At 41.4% G+C, this 18,375-nt stretch overlaps 1 protein-coding gene and 1 non-coding gene across 4 annotated transcripts; both read left to right on the top strand.

The window, feature by feature from the left end:
• Nucleotides 1–2,440: 2,440 nt before the first annotated feature.
• LOC111651984 (bromodomain-containing protein 1) lies at nucleotides 2,441–17,317 on the top strand. 3 transcript variants are annotated; one of them, XM_087172888.1, is made up of 13 exons: nucleotides 2,444–2,776; nucleotides 3,629–5,048; nucleotides 5,535–5,703; nucleotides 6,050–6,181; nucleotides 6,305–6,433; nucleotides 7,585–7,897; nucleotides 8,007–8,327; nucleotides 10,225–10,827; nucleotides 11,322–11,463; nucleotides 12,150–12,283; nucleotides 13,303–13,412; nucleotides 13,964–14,118; nucleotides 15,513–17,317. In XM_087172888.1, exons 2-13 carry the CDS (start codon nucleotides 3,646–3,648, stop codon nucleotides 15,694–15,696), a joined length of 3,795 nt encoding a protein of 1,264 aa, XP_087029014.1. In that variant the 5' UTR covers nucleotides 2,444–2,776; nucleotides 3,629–3,645; the 3' UTR covers nucleotides 15,697–17,317. The 3 variants fall into 3 exon arrangements, 2 of the variants coding, with proteins under 2 accessions (XP_087029014.1, XP_087029015.1); XM_087172889.1 differs by having other exon boundaries at nucleotides 5,535–5,691; XR_015436996.1 differs by lacking the exon at nucleotides 13,303–13,412 and having other exon boundaries at nucleotides 2,441–2,776; nucleotides 15,513–15,653.
• On the top strand, nucleotides 7,269–7,341 carry trnak-cuu (transfer RNA lysine (anticodon CUU)). Its single transcript has one exon. It is a non-coding gene; the product is annotated as a tRNA-Lys (tRNA).
• Nucleotides 17,318–18,375: the final 1,058 nt, after the last annotated feature.

Consider the following 18,375-nt stretch of genomic DNA (forward strand, 5'->3'; position numbering starts at 1 on the left):
TGGTGTGTATTTTGTTACCAAATCTCTCTGTGTCCTGATCACAAGTACACCACCGACTGTGGTCGACACCGAGGTCAAATGTGGTCTGTTAAGCATAACTAGTGCCTCATTTTGGACTGAGTGTCAAAGGTATGTGCCATAATCTTCCTTATAATGCCAGTAAGTACTGTTTTACTGTGGACCCATGCCATCAACATCAAGCATACATACATTCAGCATACAAGAAATAGTAATATTAAGACAACACTCTTAAAAACAAAAATGTGTTTTTTTTTCTAAACAGGACATGATAACATTGCACAAGATATAGTATGTGTACATGCAAGACACATCAGCTCCGAGAACATTAGCCTAAGTACACAAGTACCACTCAAATACAAACCGGACTAACTTGTAGCAAAATAATAATAAATAATCAAAAATTACCGTTCATTCGACTCAATCTAACCATATGAATGTGACCAAGATAAACAATTGTATTCTTGATTAATAATACATGATCTCATTTAAGTCGACGACCAAAAAAACAAGCAGCGTTGAGCCATTTCCTAAGTGATCAGTGACAGCCAGTTTTTCCGGGTTTGGCTTAAGTGCTAGGCAGGAAGATGCGAGAGGACAGCAAAAAATAGCCAACGCTGACTAGCTTTCATCTTGACGTAACACACCAAGTTGTAAATGGGTATCGACACACCGGCTTTCGGCTTACCCCCATTGAAACAAACAGCACAACCCCCCCGAAACTTGTGCAACCTTCATACCAATAAATATTTGACGTTATAATAAAACACTGCGGGCAGTTACGCTACATCATCAGTAAACACCACGGTGGCTATCCTGAAGCTAACTAGATTAGCCGTAAGGCTAATAAACACATAAAAACAACACACAGGTACAACACTTCTGTCACATGGATTTGTAGCACAAATATTAGAGCCAATACAACTTCTACAACTACGCCATTAACGTTAAAATGACTTGAAAAAGGCGCTTAATAAATTTCGGACCACACCACGACTGCTAGCTGGTTAGCTGCCAGCTAGGCCACACACAGGACATACTAGCTAACCTGGCGAGGCAGAACCCAGCCGTGGCAACACACGAACCACACGGGATCCGAATCAGACCAGCACTCACCACGACGTCCTGATCGCATTAAACCCTCCCCGGACACGTACATGAGCTCAGCGTACTTACTGTGAAGTATTACAGCGTGATCACTGGGTTTCGGCTCCTAAACAGTTAAATATGACACATTTGATTGATCCGGAGGGGGGTTCACTTTGTTGCTTTTGTCTCCTGGTTTGCTAGCAGTTCACGTTCGGCCGAAGCAGCTCCACACAGCGTCGGACGGAAGGAACATGTTTTAATGATGTCACCGGGCGCAAGGTCTCCAGTATGGCGGGGTGGGTGGGGGGTATTAAATTTAAGCAATATGTCACACAACACCGTGCTTACTTTAATTTGATTTGTCACTTTTTTTTATTTGTTAAAGATGCCACTAATATTAAAATGACAGATTGAGTAGTCATTTGTGATTTGTTACAAGTATATAACAAGCGAGAGAATGGTATATTAACTGTAACGGTTAACATCCAATCATTTTACATTATGTAACTTTGTACCCCATTAATAATAATAACAATTATGACAATAATAATAATAATAACAATAATAATAATAATAATAATAACAAATATAATTATTATTTTATGACTTGGTTCTTGGAAATTTGCTCTTGCTAGTGGTTGTTTCGGTTTCCATGTTGGTCGAAATACATTTATTTCGGCTACGACTTAAACGTATAAAGAAAAAAAGAGTGACTGTTCGTTTAATTAAACGAACAAAAACCATAGCAACAGATCAGGTAACGTGTGACAACGAAATAATTATTGCTCAGTGGATCAATGACTCCTCTGTGTTGCATTCACGGTCATTCTTAGTCATAGGTTTAGAGTTGACCATATATGTGATTTTATCCACACTATACGTTATTACTGGTCTGAACGAACGGGGTCTCTTGACCTCAAGGACAGCGACTGGGGCGAACTGGTCACCTGGGTGCGGTATAGCAGTGGTTTGTTGTTCTGCCTGTGTCCTGACTGTCCTCTGTATCTAGAGTAGAAATGCTGATTCAAATCCCCCACAGCCTGACAGATAGATATGTCAGTTAGAAACTCTTATCCATTGGTTATGACTAAACACCCCGGTCCGGAGAGCCATTACAGAGATATGTCTCAGATTTACACAGACAGTACTACTGCCCTGATTCGCTCTTTGTTTGGAGCTTTGTCTTGTGTATGGCTAGTAAGGACTGACAAAAGGCAATGCATTGATTGTGTGACAGATGGGCTATTGTGTGAAATCTACGACTCACCACCAACATGACCTCCAGCGTCACACGTAGAGTAGTGCGTACGGGTGGGAGTTGTCTGGTGAAACGCATTGTTGTGTTGGGGGACGAGCCCGTCCGTAGTGCTGCTGCTGTTGCTGCTTTTTGCTCCAGGTCGACTGTGGCTAGCGACTGACTCTAGCTCATGAATGGTCCACAAAGCAATTAACTGAGTGTTCTCTGTAGAATTTCACATCGAAACTTCACAGGCACCAAAAAGGCCTCTTTCTCTTTTATTAGCAACTGAAAAGACCCCAGTATCGCCCGTTGGATGAGAACATTGTGTGCGGAATTAGAGCCACTTAGCAGGCCGTATCGCCATTGCTTTGTAAGGCTGCTGGCTAGCTACCGTCTTCTTCAGCTAGCAAAACTGTTCGTGTATCCGAGGTATGTGCTTTGGTTTTATTTGCTTTTTTGTGCTTAATGCGTTGACGACGAGAAGGCATTAGATGCATCTGCAAAGTGTGTGTTTAATGTTCCACATGTGGTATGAATTAACTAACACTGTTCAAGAGAGCTCTTGTTTTGTTTGACGCCATTTGCTCCGTTTACGGGGTGGCTAGCTCCTCTTGCTAGTTAGCTGGCTAGCTAATGTTATTGTTAGCAACTTGGCCACTTTGTGAGTCGTTAGTGGAAAAGGCAATTGCAGCTCTGCACCAAATGGGCAAGTGCTAACTCCTGCGCAGTCATATTCAAAATGCCCAGTCTGGCCGCCTCCCACCGCAGTTAAATGCCCCAGCTCACTTACAGAAAGTGCATCCAAGAGATGGCTACTACATTACAGCTCACAACATTGATACCTACTGTGGTTTGAGGCAGTAAGTGAAAGTTGCACCTTCCCTTTGCTCTCTTAATCAGCTGGTTATTTAAGTGTAATGCTTTCGGATCACATAATATTTAACTTTTTGGTCCAGAGGACATTGATTTTAAATTAGAACAACCTATTTCTGTGTAAAACAGGTAGCAAATAGTTATCACGGATGTTATTACTTGTGCAAATAACTGGATTATTTGTTGTCTTGCTTGTAGGTCAAATTATTTTGATAGCTTTATACCATGCTGTTGTGGAAAACCTACCTTTTGTACACATATTGTCAGTTATATTATTGTATTACTATTAATGTTTTGTACTGTAAAAAGTGCAAGTAAAATACATCTACCCTCTCTGCCCTTGGTTTGATTTACTTGACCCTAATGAAATATATGCAGATCTTTAATCCCACTCTTGTGTCTCCACAGCAACACGGAGCAGCAAGATGAAGAAGAAAGCTCGGCAGCACCGAGTTCCGGTGCCGCAGAGGCCGCCGTCTCCCATCAAGCCTTCCCCCAACAAGCAGATCTTGACTTACGCCCAGGCACAACGCATGGTGGAGTTCGAGATCGATGGCCGCATCCATCGGCTCAGCATATATGACAAGCTGGACGTGATTTCGGATGACGACCCCATGGTGCAGGAGATGATGGAGTGCACCAGCAATAAAGAGAATGCTGAGAAACCACAGCAGCAGGTCCTCCTGAGGTCAGTGAGACTAAAAAACAACCAGGAGAAGAGAAACGCTGCGCTGGGCATCACTGGTCATGGAGAAGGAGCAGGCCAGCATTCCGGTGTTAATGCTGGGCCAAAGCTTCCAGAGCCCAAGTTCCGTACAGTAGAATATAACCTTCCAGCAGTTCCTAAGCGCCCAGCCACCTTTTATAAATTCATAGAGAAAACTGAGGAAGAGCTGGACGAGGAAACAGAGTATGACATGGATGAGGAAGATTACGCCTGGCTAGATTTGGTCAATGAAAAACGGCGGAGCGAAGGGGTCAGTCAGGTCTCTCACAATGTTTTTGAGTTCCTTGTTGACCGCTTTGAGAAGGAACTGTATCTGGAGAGCCTAGATCAAGGCAGTGAAAAGCAAGCTCCCATTGATGAGGATGCTGTTTGCTGCATTTGCATGGATGGCGAGTGTCACAACAGCAACGCTATTTTATTTTGTGATATGTGCAATGTGGCTGTGCATCAGGAATGTTACGGTGTGCCTTACATTCCTGAGGGCCAGTGGTTGTGCAGACACTGCCTCCAGTCACCCACTCAACCCGCAGACTGCATCCTTTGTCCCAACAAGGGTGGAGCAGTGAAAAAGACAGAGGATGACCGCTGGGGCCACGTGGTGTGCGCACTCTGGGTCCCTGAGGTTGGCTTCTCCAACACCACCTTCATTGAACCCATTGATGGTGTCAGCCACATTCCTCCAGCCCGCTGGAAGCTCACATGCTACCTCTGCAAGGAGAAAGGTGTTGGGGCATGCATACAGTGCCACAAAGCTAACTGTTACAGCGCCTTCCATGTCAGCTGTGCCCAAAAGGCTGGCCTCTTTATGAAGATGGAACCAATCAAAGAGGTAACGGAAACAGGAGAACCCACCGTCTCTGTGAAAAAGACAGCCTACTGTGGAGCCCACACACCTAATGGGTGTGTAAGGAGGCCTCTTACAATATATGATAATGTCAAACCCAAAAATGGACTATGTAAGAAAGTGGACAAAGGCAGATGTGCTGGTAAAGGACAGTCAAAAGGAAAGCAGAAGAAGAAGAGTAAGAGTAAGAAACCTGAGCCTGAAGTTGAAGAGGAAGCTGCAACCCCTGCTACTGTGCCTACTTTTCCTGCTCACAGGTACACACAAGTTAATGTTAATGATGGGAAGTGTAATGTTTGGTTAGTTGGGATGGCATACTCATTTAAACTTACAGTTTAGATATCTATGATCTGAGAGTGAGAATGGTGATTTTGAGGGGATTTTTCTGTCTCTCTGAAGGACATATACTTGTTGATGTACAAACGCTTGTTGATGCAGGGTTTGAGCATGTGACACTAATATATGCCGTCCCCAGTCATCTGCTTATATGCATGTGGCCTGTGTGAAGTGGTGGTTAAATTCTGTCTGTTGCTGTTAAGTTTAATATTACCATGAAAACCACGACCAAAGCCAATTGACCGCAGTTTCCATTGTCTGTGTCCTAAAAATTGGATTCACTGGCTAAAATACAAAATAACATAATACATAAATAAATAACAGCTAGGGACTTGAGATGTTTAAGATTATTGTGTTGCTATCTCTCCCTGGCTCTTTCCCTCTAAAACCTGTCTTCCTGGCTCTAGGTTACAAACCATTCTGAACCAGGTGTCAATCCAGAAGAAGAAAGCATTCGTGGAGTTGGTCCTAAATTACTGGACACTAAAGAGGCAATCCAGGAATGGACTTCCCCTCATCAGACGCCTTCAGACAAGCCTGCAGTCTCAGAAGAATGCGCAACCGGTTTGTTCATCTGTCAGTCAACCGCAGAAGACTTTCAGTCTTCATTTTGCCTTTTATCAAAGTACCAGTAGTTTGTAGAACATGAAGTATGCATTGTGATTATTCATACAATTGTTAAGCCTTCTACATCTAATTGTGCAGTATACTGATCAGCACTTTATTACTGCTGTTTACAAGATGTTTTGATAATGTGTATGTGGACATGCTAATGTGGATCTTTGGGCTATAAAGTAATATAGTACCTCACTGTATGGAAAAATATGTTTATGGAGAAACATGTACCTGTTATGCAAATTGTGCATTTTCTATTCTGTTCTGTTCTTAAATGTATGTATATTTATTTTAATGTCTTCTCCAGAGGCAGAATGAGGAGGAGAGCAGGGCATTAAAGGACCAGCTGAAGGAATGGCACCGTCTTCGACATGACCTGGAGAGAGCCCGGCTGCTGCTGGAGTTAATCCGCAAGAGGGAGAAGCTCAAGAGGGAAGAGGTAGGAGTGGGTGGATGGAGAGAGTCGACTGACATAAATAATTTTACAACTGGCCGGAGAACTTCTGCTAAATAAATGGAACCAATCTGATCTTGTAAAGTTTGCTTTTGTGCTGTGTTGTAGATTAAGCTGCAGGAGACCCTGCTAGAGATGCAGCTGACTCCCTTCAGTATTTTACTCAGAGCTCTTTTGGACCAGCTTCAGACAAAAGACCAGGCCAGGATCTTTGCCCAGCCGGTTGATGTCAGTGAGGTGAGCTTTGCCATACAAAAATGTTTTTCTTTCTGTTCCACATATTCACTCTTACATTTTCCTATCCAATAATATGAATGTGTGGATTTGTTGTACACAACTGTTTCATTTTATAAAGGATATTTATGTTTTTTGTTATGTGGGCATTCTTATTGGAGTTTTTTTGTGTGTACACACAAGTTACCATCATGAACTTTTTAAGAAGTGTACACTCCAGCTTTAAGTGAGTACAAGGACTTCAACTGTCATCAAGAGACCTGCTGTTTGATAAGCAAAACCGGACTTGCTGGTTCATACTTCAACACAGCTCTTTGCATTTTACTGCTGTGCTATTGTCAGGATGAAAGCCCACAGCAGGCGGTGGGTGTTTTTTACTGGTTTTTCCGCCTGATTACTAGAAAACTGCTTCAGTGATGCTGAAATAATGGCATGAATTAGTCATACAAACATTTGTCTAATTTGAACAGTTTTACCAAAGCAAGTTTGGAAACAACAAAGTGTGTCATCTTGATAAAGATCAACTCATCGACACAAGCTTCCCTAATCTCTTTAGAGCCCAGACACACCAGTCAGACCTCAGACAACTTCCACTTAGAAAGGGGACTTTGGTCGCCCCTGTATCTATTAAAACTTGCAGTCAAACACATCACAAAGTTTATCACAGTTCGCTCTACACCACAGGCCCTGATCACAGTGACCCAGCTTATATTCCCCCCCCCCCCGTAGACAGGCCTGAGCAATGTGACTTGCTGGTAAGAGGAATGTGTAACTTGAGATTAAGGTCTGCTGGCAGATGGTGACGGCTCTGAAAAGTGAAGGGTGCTGTAGTGTGCAAGCCCGGCTAGCTCAGTCGGTAGAGCATGAGACTCTTAATCTCAGGGTCGTGGGTTCGAGCCCCACGTTGGGCGTAGCTTTTGACTTTTGACTGAATTCATTTATTTACTGATATATTACTAATATTTATTTTCTTGGTTAGCTTTGCTTGTGTGGGAAGTGCTGTGTTAGTGATAGATTTCCTGAGACTTGAGACTTTGTAATATTCTGGAAAAATATGGAATATCGCTGTTATTGAGTCTTTTTGGATGCACCATGTTGGTTAACACACACCATCAGAGGTGAAAATAATTAATCATATCTGCTGTTTCCTGTAGGTGCCTGACTACCTCGACCACATCAAGCATCCAATGGACTTCTCCACCATGCGGCAGCGCATCGATGCCCAGGCTTACAACAACTTTGAGCAGTTTGAGAGTGACTTCAACCTCATTATTGAAAATTGCATGAAGTATAATTCAAAGGACACATATTTCTACCGGGCAGCTGTTCGCCTCCGAGATCAGGGTGGGGCCCTGCTTAGAAAGGCCCGACGTGATGTGGAGAAAATCGGCTTTGACACGGAAAGCGGCATGCATCTGAACGATGCTCCGGAAATCAAAGCACCACCGTCCTTTTCTTGGGAGGACGGTAAGGGCAGCAGCAAAGACACGTCTCTGTGAAATTTACCATATGTATCACTAGCATCAGAGCAAGTAACTGAGGAATATTCGTAACATGCATTTAATTCTTTCCTTAGTGGACCGCCTACTTGTACCAGCCAATCGGGGGCATCTGTCTCTGGACAAGCAGCTGCAGCAGCTATTGGAGAAGTTCGACCTGACCTGTGCCATGAAGTCCAGCCCCTCCCGCAGCAAGCGGCTCAAGCTACTCAAAAAGACCATCAATGATGTTCGCAATGAAATGAGCCTAAAAAGAGTCCTACCCTCCCACCACCATTGCTCTTCCTCCATTACTCCCTCCACATCAGCACCATCCTCATCAGCTCCCTCCCACCCGGAGATGGGTAAACCTAAAGAAGACAGACTGAAGCCTAATGGACATCTTCCAGATGACGAGGGTATGTCTGAATCTGTTTGACGTTATTAGGAAATGAATTTTAAGGTTGACGCTGTGCTCGTCATACAGCCTCTTTGAATTTAAAGAGAATCACATGTCCTCAATATCCTGAAACACATGTCGGAGGTCAGAGATTAACCCCCTACCCCAGACATAACCTCATAGCAAAGCAATCACATGATGTACCCGTCTCCAAGTGTGTATGAAACATCAAAGTGTATTCATCATTGCTGCTTTCAGTGCCATAACTCTAATCTGGTTCCACCCTCTGACTTACTGCCCACTTCTCAGATTTTTTTTTGCGATTTCAAGAGAATTAAATGGCGATTAAGTCTGATTATCAGGATATAATCCTTATCAAACCTTTCCTGTTGTATGGAGGTGAGCATCTGTTTGTTGTATGGGACATTTGCAAAAGACACTGCAGAGTTTGCTGATATTTGGGAAAGTCTATAGTTGTGAACATTAACCTTTACTTTCCAAAACCAGAAGGAAGAGAGTTAAATCCATCTTCATTATGTTATAAATGGGACTATTGTGAATGGGATTAATAGTGGTAATATTATTTGTTAATGTCCAATAAGATTTTGCTGTGACATTGGCACACGCTTTAGATTAGTTATTACACCAATAAAGTATATCTTAATTGGCACAGAATAGGTCCAGCAAACATTATGTGAAACATAAAAGTTTGAAGTTCATGGCAGATGGAGCATCTGCAGGTTTGTGTCCACATTACATTGTATAGTTTTATTCTTCATGTCTTGTATTCACTGGGCTGTAACCCTGGGAAGGAAAAATGGTTTCATCTGTCATTACAGCAATAGTAGTTGTGGGTTTTAGCTTCTAGTATACAAATATGGTTTTATTTTTATTCAGGAGAAACTTAAAGTGTAGCAGACTGACTCAGTGGAAGGGTTAAATACCAAATCCACATATCTCCTCATAAATCAGTGACATGGATTTATATAAAAGATGTTTGAACTTAAAAAACTTAAATTGTTCATGATGCTTAGTAAAACACAAAAAACTGTGTTAAACGTTTTATTCCAACCCACAGAAGCAGACAGTTATACCTGAAGGTTTACATGATAGTTGTGCTCTGGCAGCAGAGAACAAGTGTTACTGGTGAATCCTAACAACATTCTTGTGTCCTGCTGAAAGTAATCGCTGAATGGATCCAAGGAACCATCATTCTCCACATCCCAAAAAAGCAATTACCAGCTAACATTTCTAAACAAGGTCATAATACAGTGGTTCTGCAGTATCATGCGCTGTGTCGCCGCAGAGGCTTCCTCAAGCTTAGACTCGCAGCATTTTCTGAGTCGCATTAAGTCTGGTGAAGATAGCATTATAATGAGCCAGTGCGGGAAAAAGAAAGGAAAAAGTCATTTTGCTCTCATTTTTTATTTATAAAAGTGCCTCAGTGTTATGCTAAACAGCCCCTAGTTTTACTCATATGACAAACCCAAAACCCATATGATGTTATGCAACGCCAGCATTTCTGCAAACACAAGGACAAAGTGTGGATGTTGCAGCACATTACTGTGGCTAATAGCATTCTACTGTAGGTCATTTTTTGTCTTTGTCACAGACTTTTGTTATATTTGCTTATATTTTTACTTTTTATGAATAGGTTGGTCTGCAGCTATCCTTCACCATAAAAGATGTATTATAGTTCATTTCTATAGCGCATTAAAGCCTAAATAAAACATGATACCTAAAAAAAAACATAGGAAAACAAAGTGTGGTGCATAATAATCAAAAACTATAAAACAGCCTTCGTGCCATAACCTGAATAATGTGTGTTCTACTTAGTAGAAGTAGTTTAAATGATTAATGCTTACTCCAGTCAGCATTACATCTATAAAATGTGTTTTCTCCTCTCCTCCCCACAGGAGACAAGTCTCTTCCTCCTAAACTGGAGCCCTCGGACTCAATACCACCCCTCATCCACTCAGACACAGATCCTGAGCCCCCCACCCTCAAACCAATCGATGCCGCCCCAGACTGTGATGACAAGACTCACAGCAAGCGAGTCAAGTTTGATCGGGATATCCCAGACCTGCTCTCCTCTACTCCACGCCTCAACGGCCACTCCCGCGACGGCCTCCAGAACTCTTTGCTGGACGGAGACGTGAGCGTGGTGGCCACATCGACCCTCGCCGAGCCCACGGGAACAGTCAACCGCCGGACAGCCGTGCTCTTCCGCAAATCGAAGGCTGCCAGTCCACACAAGCCCCCGAGGAGCGGAGACGAGGGGGCCGACAGCGCTGACAGAAAAGAAGGCGAGGAGGAGGAAGAGGAAGAAGAAGATGAAGATGACGATGATGCACAGCTGGGTTCCAAATCCTTCCTCTCAGTGGTTATACCCAGGCTGGAGACGCTACTTCACAGCAAGAAGAGGAAGCACAGCGGCAGCAGAGACAGCGAAGAGGAGGGGGGAGGAGAGGGAGAGCATGAAGAGGAGGGAGAGTCTCCTGTGAAACGACTTGACACTGGTAAGAAGTGAACAGGGAAAAATAGGCGGCTAAAAATTAAGCTTTTAAAGTGAACCGTGTTTAGGTCTGGTCTTTCAGCGCCATCAATATTTTCACCATCTCACAGCAAATTGCAAACCTTTTACAATTTTCTGCTTGACTAAACATTTCTTTGACTTCCAGTATGTGAGAATTTGAATGGCACTTCTTCAAGCGCCTGATTAAATTAGTACAGCAGTATTTAGCTCTGTTGCCAACCGCGAAACTGGCAGCGCAAACGTCGCAATTAGCTGTTACAGTGCTTACAGGTCATCACAGTCAAATTCCAAACAGCACAGCAGTAACAACAGACACTTGTTTACTCTTTTACATCTGTTTGCTTAAATTGGATTAAAGGTTGGCTCTGCAACCTGTAGCTGATGCAGATTTGTCAACACTTGACAGCAGCGGCTCAGATTGTGAGGGGTTATATTTTTATGATCGCGTGTGAGTTTCTGCTGTGTGTGTTCTCTCAGGTCTGTCAAGTGGGTTTCTGGAGGTGGAGGAGGAGAAGGAGCTAGAAGAACCCAGTAGAACCAGTAGACCCGTGGAGCCACGAAGACGCTGTGCCTCTGAGTCCTCCATCTCTTCATGTAGCAGCCTGCCAGGAAACACCAGGTAATCCATGGGATAAAGAAACAAATGTCTACTCTTTTTTTTTTTCTTTTCTTTTTTTGGCACTTTGTCACTGAGGATCAGCAGCAAAATATGAATGAAGCAGCAGTGAATAATATAGGCTGGCATGATTGAGGCATGGTCTAACAAGTCGCTCACACATACTGATTAAAAAATTCATTGTGACTTAGACTTGGCTCAAAACGTGCCCAGTTACACTACAGGGGAAAGATGAAAAAGGCCTGTCTTTATGCAAATACCCTGGGACACTGTGCAAGTGACAGCCAGATGAGAGCCAATTACAATCATCTTGATTCCAGCAGAAAAATGGAGGCACAGAGTTGTTTACTACTACACTCTGCTACGCCAAGGAACCTAAAACTTTTTTTAAACTTAAAAAAAAAAAAAATGGAGGAAAAGCGAGTCGTTGCTTCTTTCTGCCTCCTAGTTCTCTTTGTCTTTAATGAGCTACCAGCACATAAAGAAGAAGAATGACCCGTCCAACGCCGCACTTCCCCAGAACTACAGCTTCATGAGATACCAGATACTACCAGCTACTTTACATCCTTTTGTGTGAAAACATCATAAAGAAATCATCTAGTCCATTTTACATTTAGCTGCCCATCATGGCATCAGATTTGTTTCTTAAGTTGACTTTGCCGCGTGTTTGTCTTGTGTCTCGTTTCCAGCACCATTCTCAGTCTTCCAAAATGTGGGAAGGGGAAACCCGCCCTGGTCCGGAGAAACACTGTGGACGATAAGAGCGAATTAATCGCCTGCATCGAAACCGGGAATTTTGCAAAAGCAGCACGAATCGCCGCCGGTAAGTCAGCTGCTCTGAGTGTCAAAACAAACTGCATGTATGCCGGGTGGGGATACATTTCAACAGACCTACTTAATTCTAATTAGTATATGGTATTTTTCCCATTTTTTTCCCAAGAGACATATTTACATTTAGTTGAGAATATGAAATTGTGTACTTCAGTGATACACTCTGTAAACAGAAACTAATGAATCAGCACCTGCATGGAATATTTTTCATCATCTCATACAATCAACTTGTTTTCCAAGGAGTTCTTAAATTGGGTTATTAAGAGAAATGTGAAAGGGATAAACACCTTCTCACCTTCTTCTGAACTATGAGGATTTGATGCTTTTTTTTTTTGGTTTTAAATGACCATAAGATGAATATCTTTGGGTTATAGTGACAAACCAAGACATTTGAAGATGTCACCTTGGTCTCTAGGAAATTCCCACAGGCATTTTTCATGACTTACTGTCATTTTATTGATAAATGATTCAATGGTTGATTGAAAAAAATAACTGGCAGATGAATCGCTGTCAAGCTATCCGTGTGGCCTGTAAGAAATGAGGTGCAGTAAGTAGTTGTGTATATTTCCAGATGTCTGCGACTCTGTTAAAATACCTCAAATTATATAATCTTTCTAGCTTCAATATCTTGTCCTAAAAGTGTAAGTTGATGAACTCACAGACGCCTGGTATTTATACACACATAGAAAGCAGGGTTGGAAATTAACAGCAGCTACCAGCCAAGTTCTTGTGACTTTTGGCAGTGACCAGTGAGTCTTTGTGTTCTGCCTGCCACCATGGCATGTAACCAGTCAGCATCTGGAGACTCTTCCCTCATTTAAAATTCACATTTGGCTGATTAAATGGTACAAGTGGCTGGTAAATTTTAATATCTGTCATTCACTGTGGCTCTTGCAGGGAAAAGTTAATTTCCCACCCTGTTGTGCTGTGTGCTCATTCACTTAAAGCATGGCTTTGGAAATGTGTTTAAACTCACACATAACTTGTTTGGTGTTGTTCCTGCTTCCATAGAGGTTGGCAACAGCAATATCTGGATGCCCGCTAGTGCCGCAACAGTTGCATTGGAACCCCTAAAGCTAGTTTGGGCCAAATGTAGTGGATACCCTTCCTACCCAGCCTTGGTGAGTGTTCATGGGAGAGAAAGCATGACAGTCACTGACTAAAGTCTTTTTCACTCTGACATTTTGTTGTCATCTCTTCACGTTGGGACACATTGGGACCTAATTATGACACTCTTGTCTCACATGATGAAGCAATAGTTTCACTACAGCTGTTCTTTTCAGCATCAAGTGCCCACTTTTCAAAAAATGTCTATGCTTTTCCTCTAGGTGGCAGCCTTTCACTGTTAACTGGTTTAGATTGACCTTAGCATGGAAGGACAAATGAGGAAGAGAATCTTACTGCCTCAAGCTGCATGCAATTATGTATGTGTGTGTGTGTGTGTGTGTGTGTGTGTGTGTGTGTGTGTGTGTGTGTGTGTGTGTGTGTGTGTGTATACAGCATACTGTAGACATCTTTACTAAATGCTTGAGTGATTCCGTGTGTGAATGCACAGTATGCTTCAAATTGTCTCAGACTTTTGGACCCCCCTCCCCCCTGTATGTTTACTATGCGTTTGCATTCACGAGCATATGTGCATATCTCCCCTCTCGCCTTCCCCCGCTGTGTGCAGATCATCGACCCCCACATGCCACGTGTGGGCTGCCAGCACAACGGGGTGTCCATCCCCATGCCCCCCATGGACGTGCTCCGCATCGGAGAACAGATGCAGTATAAAGCCGAAGAGAAACTCTACCTCGTCCTCTTCTTCGACAACAAGCGCAGCTGGTGAGTGGCGCTACCTGAAGAAGTGACACAAGCTGCCGCAGGTTTCTAAACCTGTCAACATGTCAATCAGCTGATCATTATTCTCTTATGGCTGCGTGACATTGATTGCCGAGACACAACAAATGGCTGTTGATTCAGCTGGACTCCCATTAGCAGGAAAATGTTTTTCAGTCTGTAACAGTGAAATTGGCACAGTAGCCTTTGTGTCAGTCTGTTAACAGGCTGCACACATCTTTTTATCTACTGCTAGGAAATTACACATCCTACATTTTACTGGTTAGTGTTCAGAATATATATTTTAACAGCATACATTGAAAATAATTAAAATGTTATTCATTACACCACTTTACTTTTATCTATCCATCTCCTATTACGGTTTACTACCAGGAACTGAGAAATGTCTTCATGTTTCCTGGAAAAAAAAAAACCTGCAGGACCTGAGAGTTTTACAATGTGCGCTTGTGTGTCTGCTGTCTGTGTGTGCTTGTGTGTTTGTGTAGTGAAACAAAGACACCTTCTCCGTACCTCAGTGATGCCACCATACTACTGTTGTAGTAGCAGACAGTTCAGTGTGGCAGAAAGCTTGTTAGAATAATTCTGAATGAGTTCACATCTGTAAAAAAAAAAAAGAGACTTTGCAGGTGGTTCAAGCTCAACAGGTTATTCAGACACATATTAGAAATAACAAATGTTATTCTTGATACCCTGTTTTATTTTTTTATATTTCCTTTTTTTTACTCTTTTCCTGTCCCCACTTAATATTTCTATTGTTAAAACCACCTGCTCCTCTCAGATTCATTGGCAGTCTCTGCAGATGACTCAAGAAGAGCATTCACAGTAGCAATTTTAATAGCGATCGTAGCATTTAAGGGTTGTTATTGCCTTTTCTAATCCTGCTACTATAATAGTTGAATGCCAGGAATTGTTGTGGCAGTATTTACTGGCTATTCAATCCTGTTCTCATTTGATCATCTATAACATTTTTTTTCTTAGATTAAGCATGAATGTGTTGGATTGCAATCTGAGTAGGAAGAGGAAGAATGTGGCTTAAAATGACATACAGACCAAGTACTGACAGTGCAGGAAGATATGCTAAAAACGTTTTTTCCACTTCATACATAATATATAGTTCTAAGATGAATAGCTGCTATATAAAATTATATACCCACATTATCTAATAAATATAGATGAAAGAATAAACTAGAAAAAATTTAAATAATCCATGTTTTATAACTAATTAACTGCAGTTCTGTAAAATAAAACTTTATTTATGGTGACAAATCACAGATTTCCTGTGAAAAGAGTGATGTATTCCTGGAAAGCAATACTTGTAAAAATTCAATCTTAGATACTGTTGAGATGATGTAATGTCAGAGCTTATTCTCCCCCTTCAGGCAATGGCTTCCTAGATCCAAGATGGTTCCTCTGGGGATGGACAAGACCATAGACAAGATTAAAATGATGGAGGGACGCACATCCAGCATTCGCAAGGCTGTCCAGATCGCCTTCAGCCGCGCCATGAACCACCTGAGCATAGTGCAGGACGAGCCAGTCAGCGACCTCAGTGACGTGGACTGATGACACTCACTGGCTCTCTCCCCTCTCTCATACACACACACACACACACACACACACACACACACTTGTACCTCTCCTGTACCAAATACCTTCCTCTTTCCCCCCACTTCTCTCTGTCTCTGCAGGAGATTCAAATGTTTACTGGGCACCTGCTGTAACAGGTGGTGTCTGCTCCTCATCCATTCCTACTCGTACACACTCCTACCATGTGCCGATGGGATACGGCTGCTGCTGAATGTGAATGTGTCTATCTGTCTTCTCCACCTCCAGGCTTGTAACTGTGCTCAGAGACTGCTCCCTTTTTGCCACTCCCACCCTCACTCCACTAGTCATGACTGTCATTTTCATTCATCATGGCGAGGCAAAAACTTAAGTGATTGATTTTGTACATTTAGGTAACCTTACCAAATGCGTTTGTGGTGTCAAGACTTTGTAGGAGGACAAAAACTAACATCAGTTGTTAGATTTTGGCTGCGGCTGATACGTTTTTCAACCCGGTCCGTTATGTTGGCAGTTGCCAATCGTCATTTCTGTTACAGGTTGCTAAAAAAGCATCTAGTAGCTGGTTAAGCAGTTAAGTACATAAAAACATACATTTCTTGCCACATGGAGGCTTTTCAGTTGTATTGAATCAGCTGTAGCCAAAGCTTATGTTTATGTCAAGGTCACATTTACATACTGAAGTCATCTCCATTTAAAAATATCTTCTTTTGTATTTAAACTGTAAATACTCTGTACAGTTGCCTGACACTAACTTATTTTGTAGTTTTGACATAAATGGGTACTGTACAGGAGTTTTCTTAGTATTTATACTTGATGCATTCTTGGCACTAAGGTGTGAGTGCTGTTTTGCCAGTGCTGTATGATCAAGAAGAATAAAAAAAAATGCAAAAGCCTTAGTATTAAGGAGATTAGGGCTAAAATGTAATGTTTTTGAAAAGTATGAAGTATTCCTTTTTTCATTTTTTTTTAAGTTATTGAAGTTTATAATCGTAAGCTTCCATTTGGCATTAATCCTTTTTGTATAAAAATAGTTTTAGTATATTTTTGTTCATATATATTTATATGATTTGAATACACGGTTATACAGTATGTAAGTCTCTGAAGCTCATACAAGCAGTCTGATGTTGTGGACACAGAACGTATATTGTTCTCAAGAAACCAAAAATGTTGCTACCCAGATGTTTTTTGCTGATTAATTTTCTGTGTGACGTGTGAAATTGTTGCCAAAAAAAGAAAAAAAAGTGTATTTTTATGTGATACATTTGACTGTTACTTGGTTTTGCTGTAGTCGTAGGGAGATGTGCCTGCGTTAACTTATTGTAAAGTATTTGCATTACTTTATATTCAAGGAAAGACGTGCAAACTGATTGTGGTAAAGTGGCACATTTTGTGGTTGATACTTGCCTTCTTTTTAAGTAACCTTTTCTAACTTTTTTTTGTAGTTGTAGACTTCAAGACATTTCATTTTATACTATTGCTTATTTTTTCTGGGTAGCATTGGGTAGTTTTGGTATATTTCTTTTGTACTTAACTGTAGTAGTTTTTTTAATCAGGTCATATGAAATATTGCTGGGACTGTTTTTTGTAGCAAAGCAAAAAATAAACATACAAATATGAACATGTGCCTCTTAAGTTCTTTTATTTGTAATGTCTCTTAGTGACAAAACGTAATGAATTATTCATGTTTCTTTTTGTTGTTCAAATGAATGTTTGAGGTATCCGCAAACTCACAGCACAATTAAGTGACCAAAAACACATAAAAATAAGAAAAAGCTAAAATTCGAACTCAATTTGTTATTGAATTTAAATGTTTTGAGCCTAATCTGGGGAACCAAAGAGATTTCAGTTCTTATAAATATCACTTTAAAGGACTACACCTCCTTCATGGTTGGGAGAGGGCAGACACTAATTCAGCCTACCACTTGCCATATGGCACTGTACCATGCTCATCTACTCAGCTGATGATTGTCCACTTAAATTGCAAATTGGGTCCTATAGGTTGCCAGCAACATAATGTGGGCTTCAAAGAAGGGTGGGTTTATGAACTGTGACAGCACACATTGCTATATTGCAAGTATCAAAACATGATCTTGACAGGCTGCTGCAAACTTTGCATGTGCTGAGAGTATCAGGGGATGGTACTACTAAAAAGAAAAACATAAATTTATAAGAAGTAATTATTATTTTAAATTCTGCTCCTGTGTATAATTCTCTGAAATTACAAGTAAAGCAGAGTCAATCGAGATGAATTTCCACAGTTACCATGTAAACAGACAAGGTGGGGTTATATAGCTAGTTTAAAGAGCCTCGGGAGATGTTTTAATGAGATGAAATCATTCCAGTTTCCACTCTCCAGTTCCCAAGCTGAATTTTAGTGCTATCCAGGAGATATTTTAGTACTGACAGTACAAACTGTAGCTAGTGAAGTTATGCTTGTGGTCCTTCAAACTATCAATATGGTACAACTATCTGAAAATACTTACTCAGCAATCCTTAGTTAATTAAAAGTGTCAGTAGAATGGGAAGTTTGGCTGCTGTGATATAATTAGGTTTTCATAAATGCATCAATGTGCAAACAGCATTTTACAGTTGTATGTAGTTGAGGTGAAGCTACTTTATATTCAGTTTCGTAGCTTAGTTTGGTAGATTTGTTTTCTTTTCTTGAAATACTTGATA

The sequence above is a fragment of the Seriola lalandi genome, unplaced genomic scaffold, assembly GCF_002814215.2.
Source record: "Seriola lalandi dorsalis isolate HSWRI2012SDOR001 ecotype SW California unplaced genomic scaffold, Sedor1 jcf7180002053896, whole genome shotgun sequence".
In the NCBI taxonomy this organism is placed as follows: domain Eukaryota; kingdom Metazoa; phylum Chordata; class Actinopteri; order Carangiformes; family Carangidae; genus Seriola; species Seriola lalandi.

What these genes read in the sequence shown, in the direction of transcription:
- LOC111651984 (XM_087172888.1), top strand. Translation starts at nt 3,646, where the DNA reads ATGAAGAAGAAAGCTCGGCAGCACCGAGTTCCGGTGCCGCAGAGGCCG. An exon ending in GTCCTTTTCTTGGGAGGACG is followed by an intron (nt 7,898 to 8,006) that starts GTAAGGGCAGCA and finishes TTCTTTCCTTAG; the next exon opens with TGGACCGCCTACTTGTACCA. An exon ending in ACCCTTCCTACCCAGCCTTG is followed by an intron (nt 13,413 to 13,963) that starts GTGAGTGTTCAT and finishes CGCTGTGTGCAG; the next exon opens with ATCATCGACCCCCACATGCC.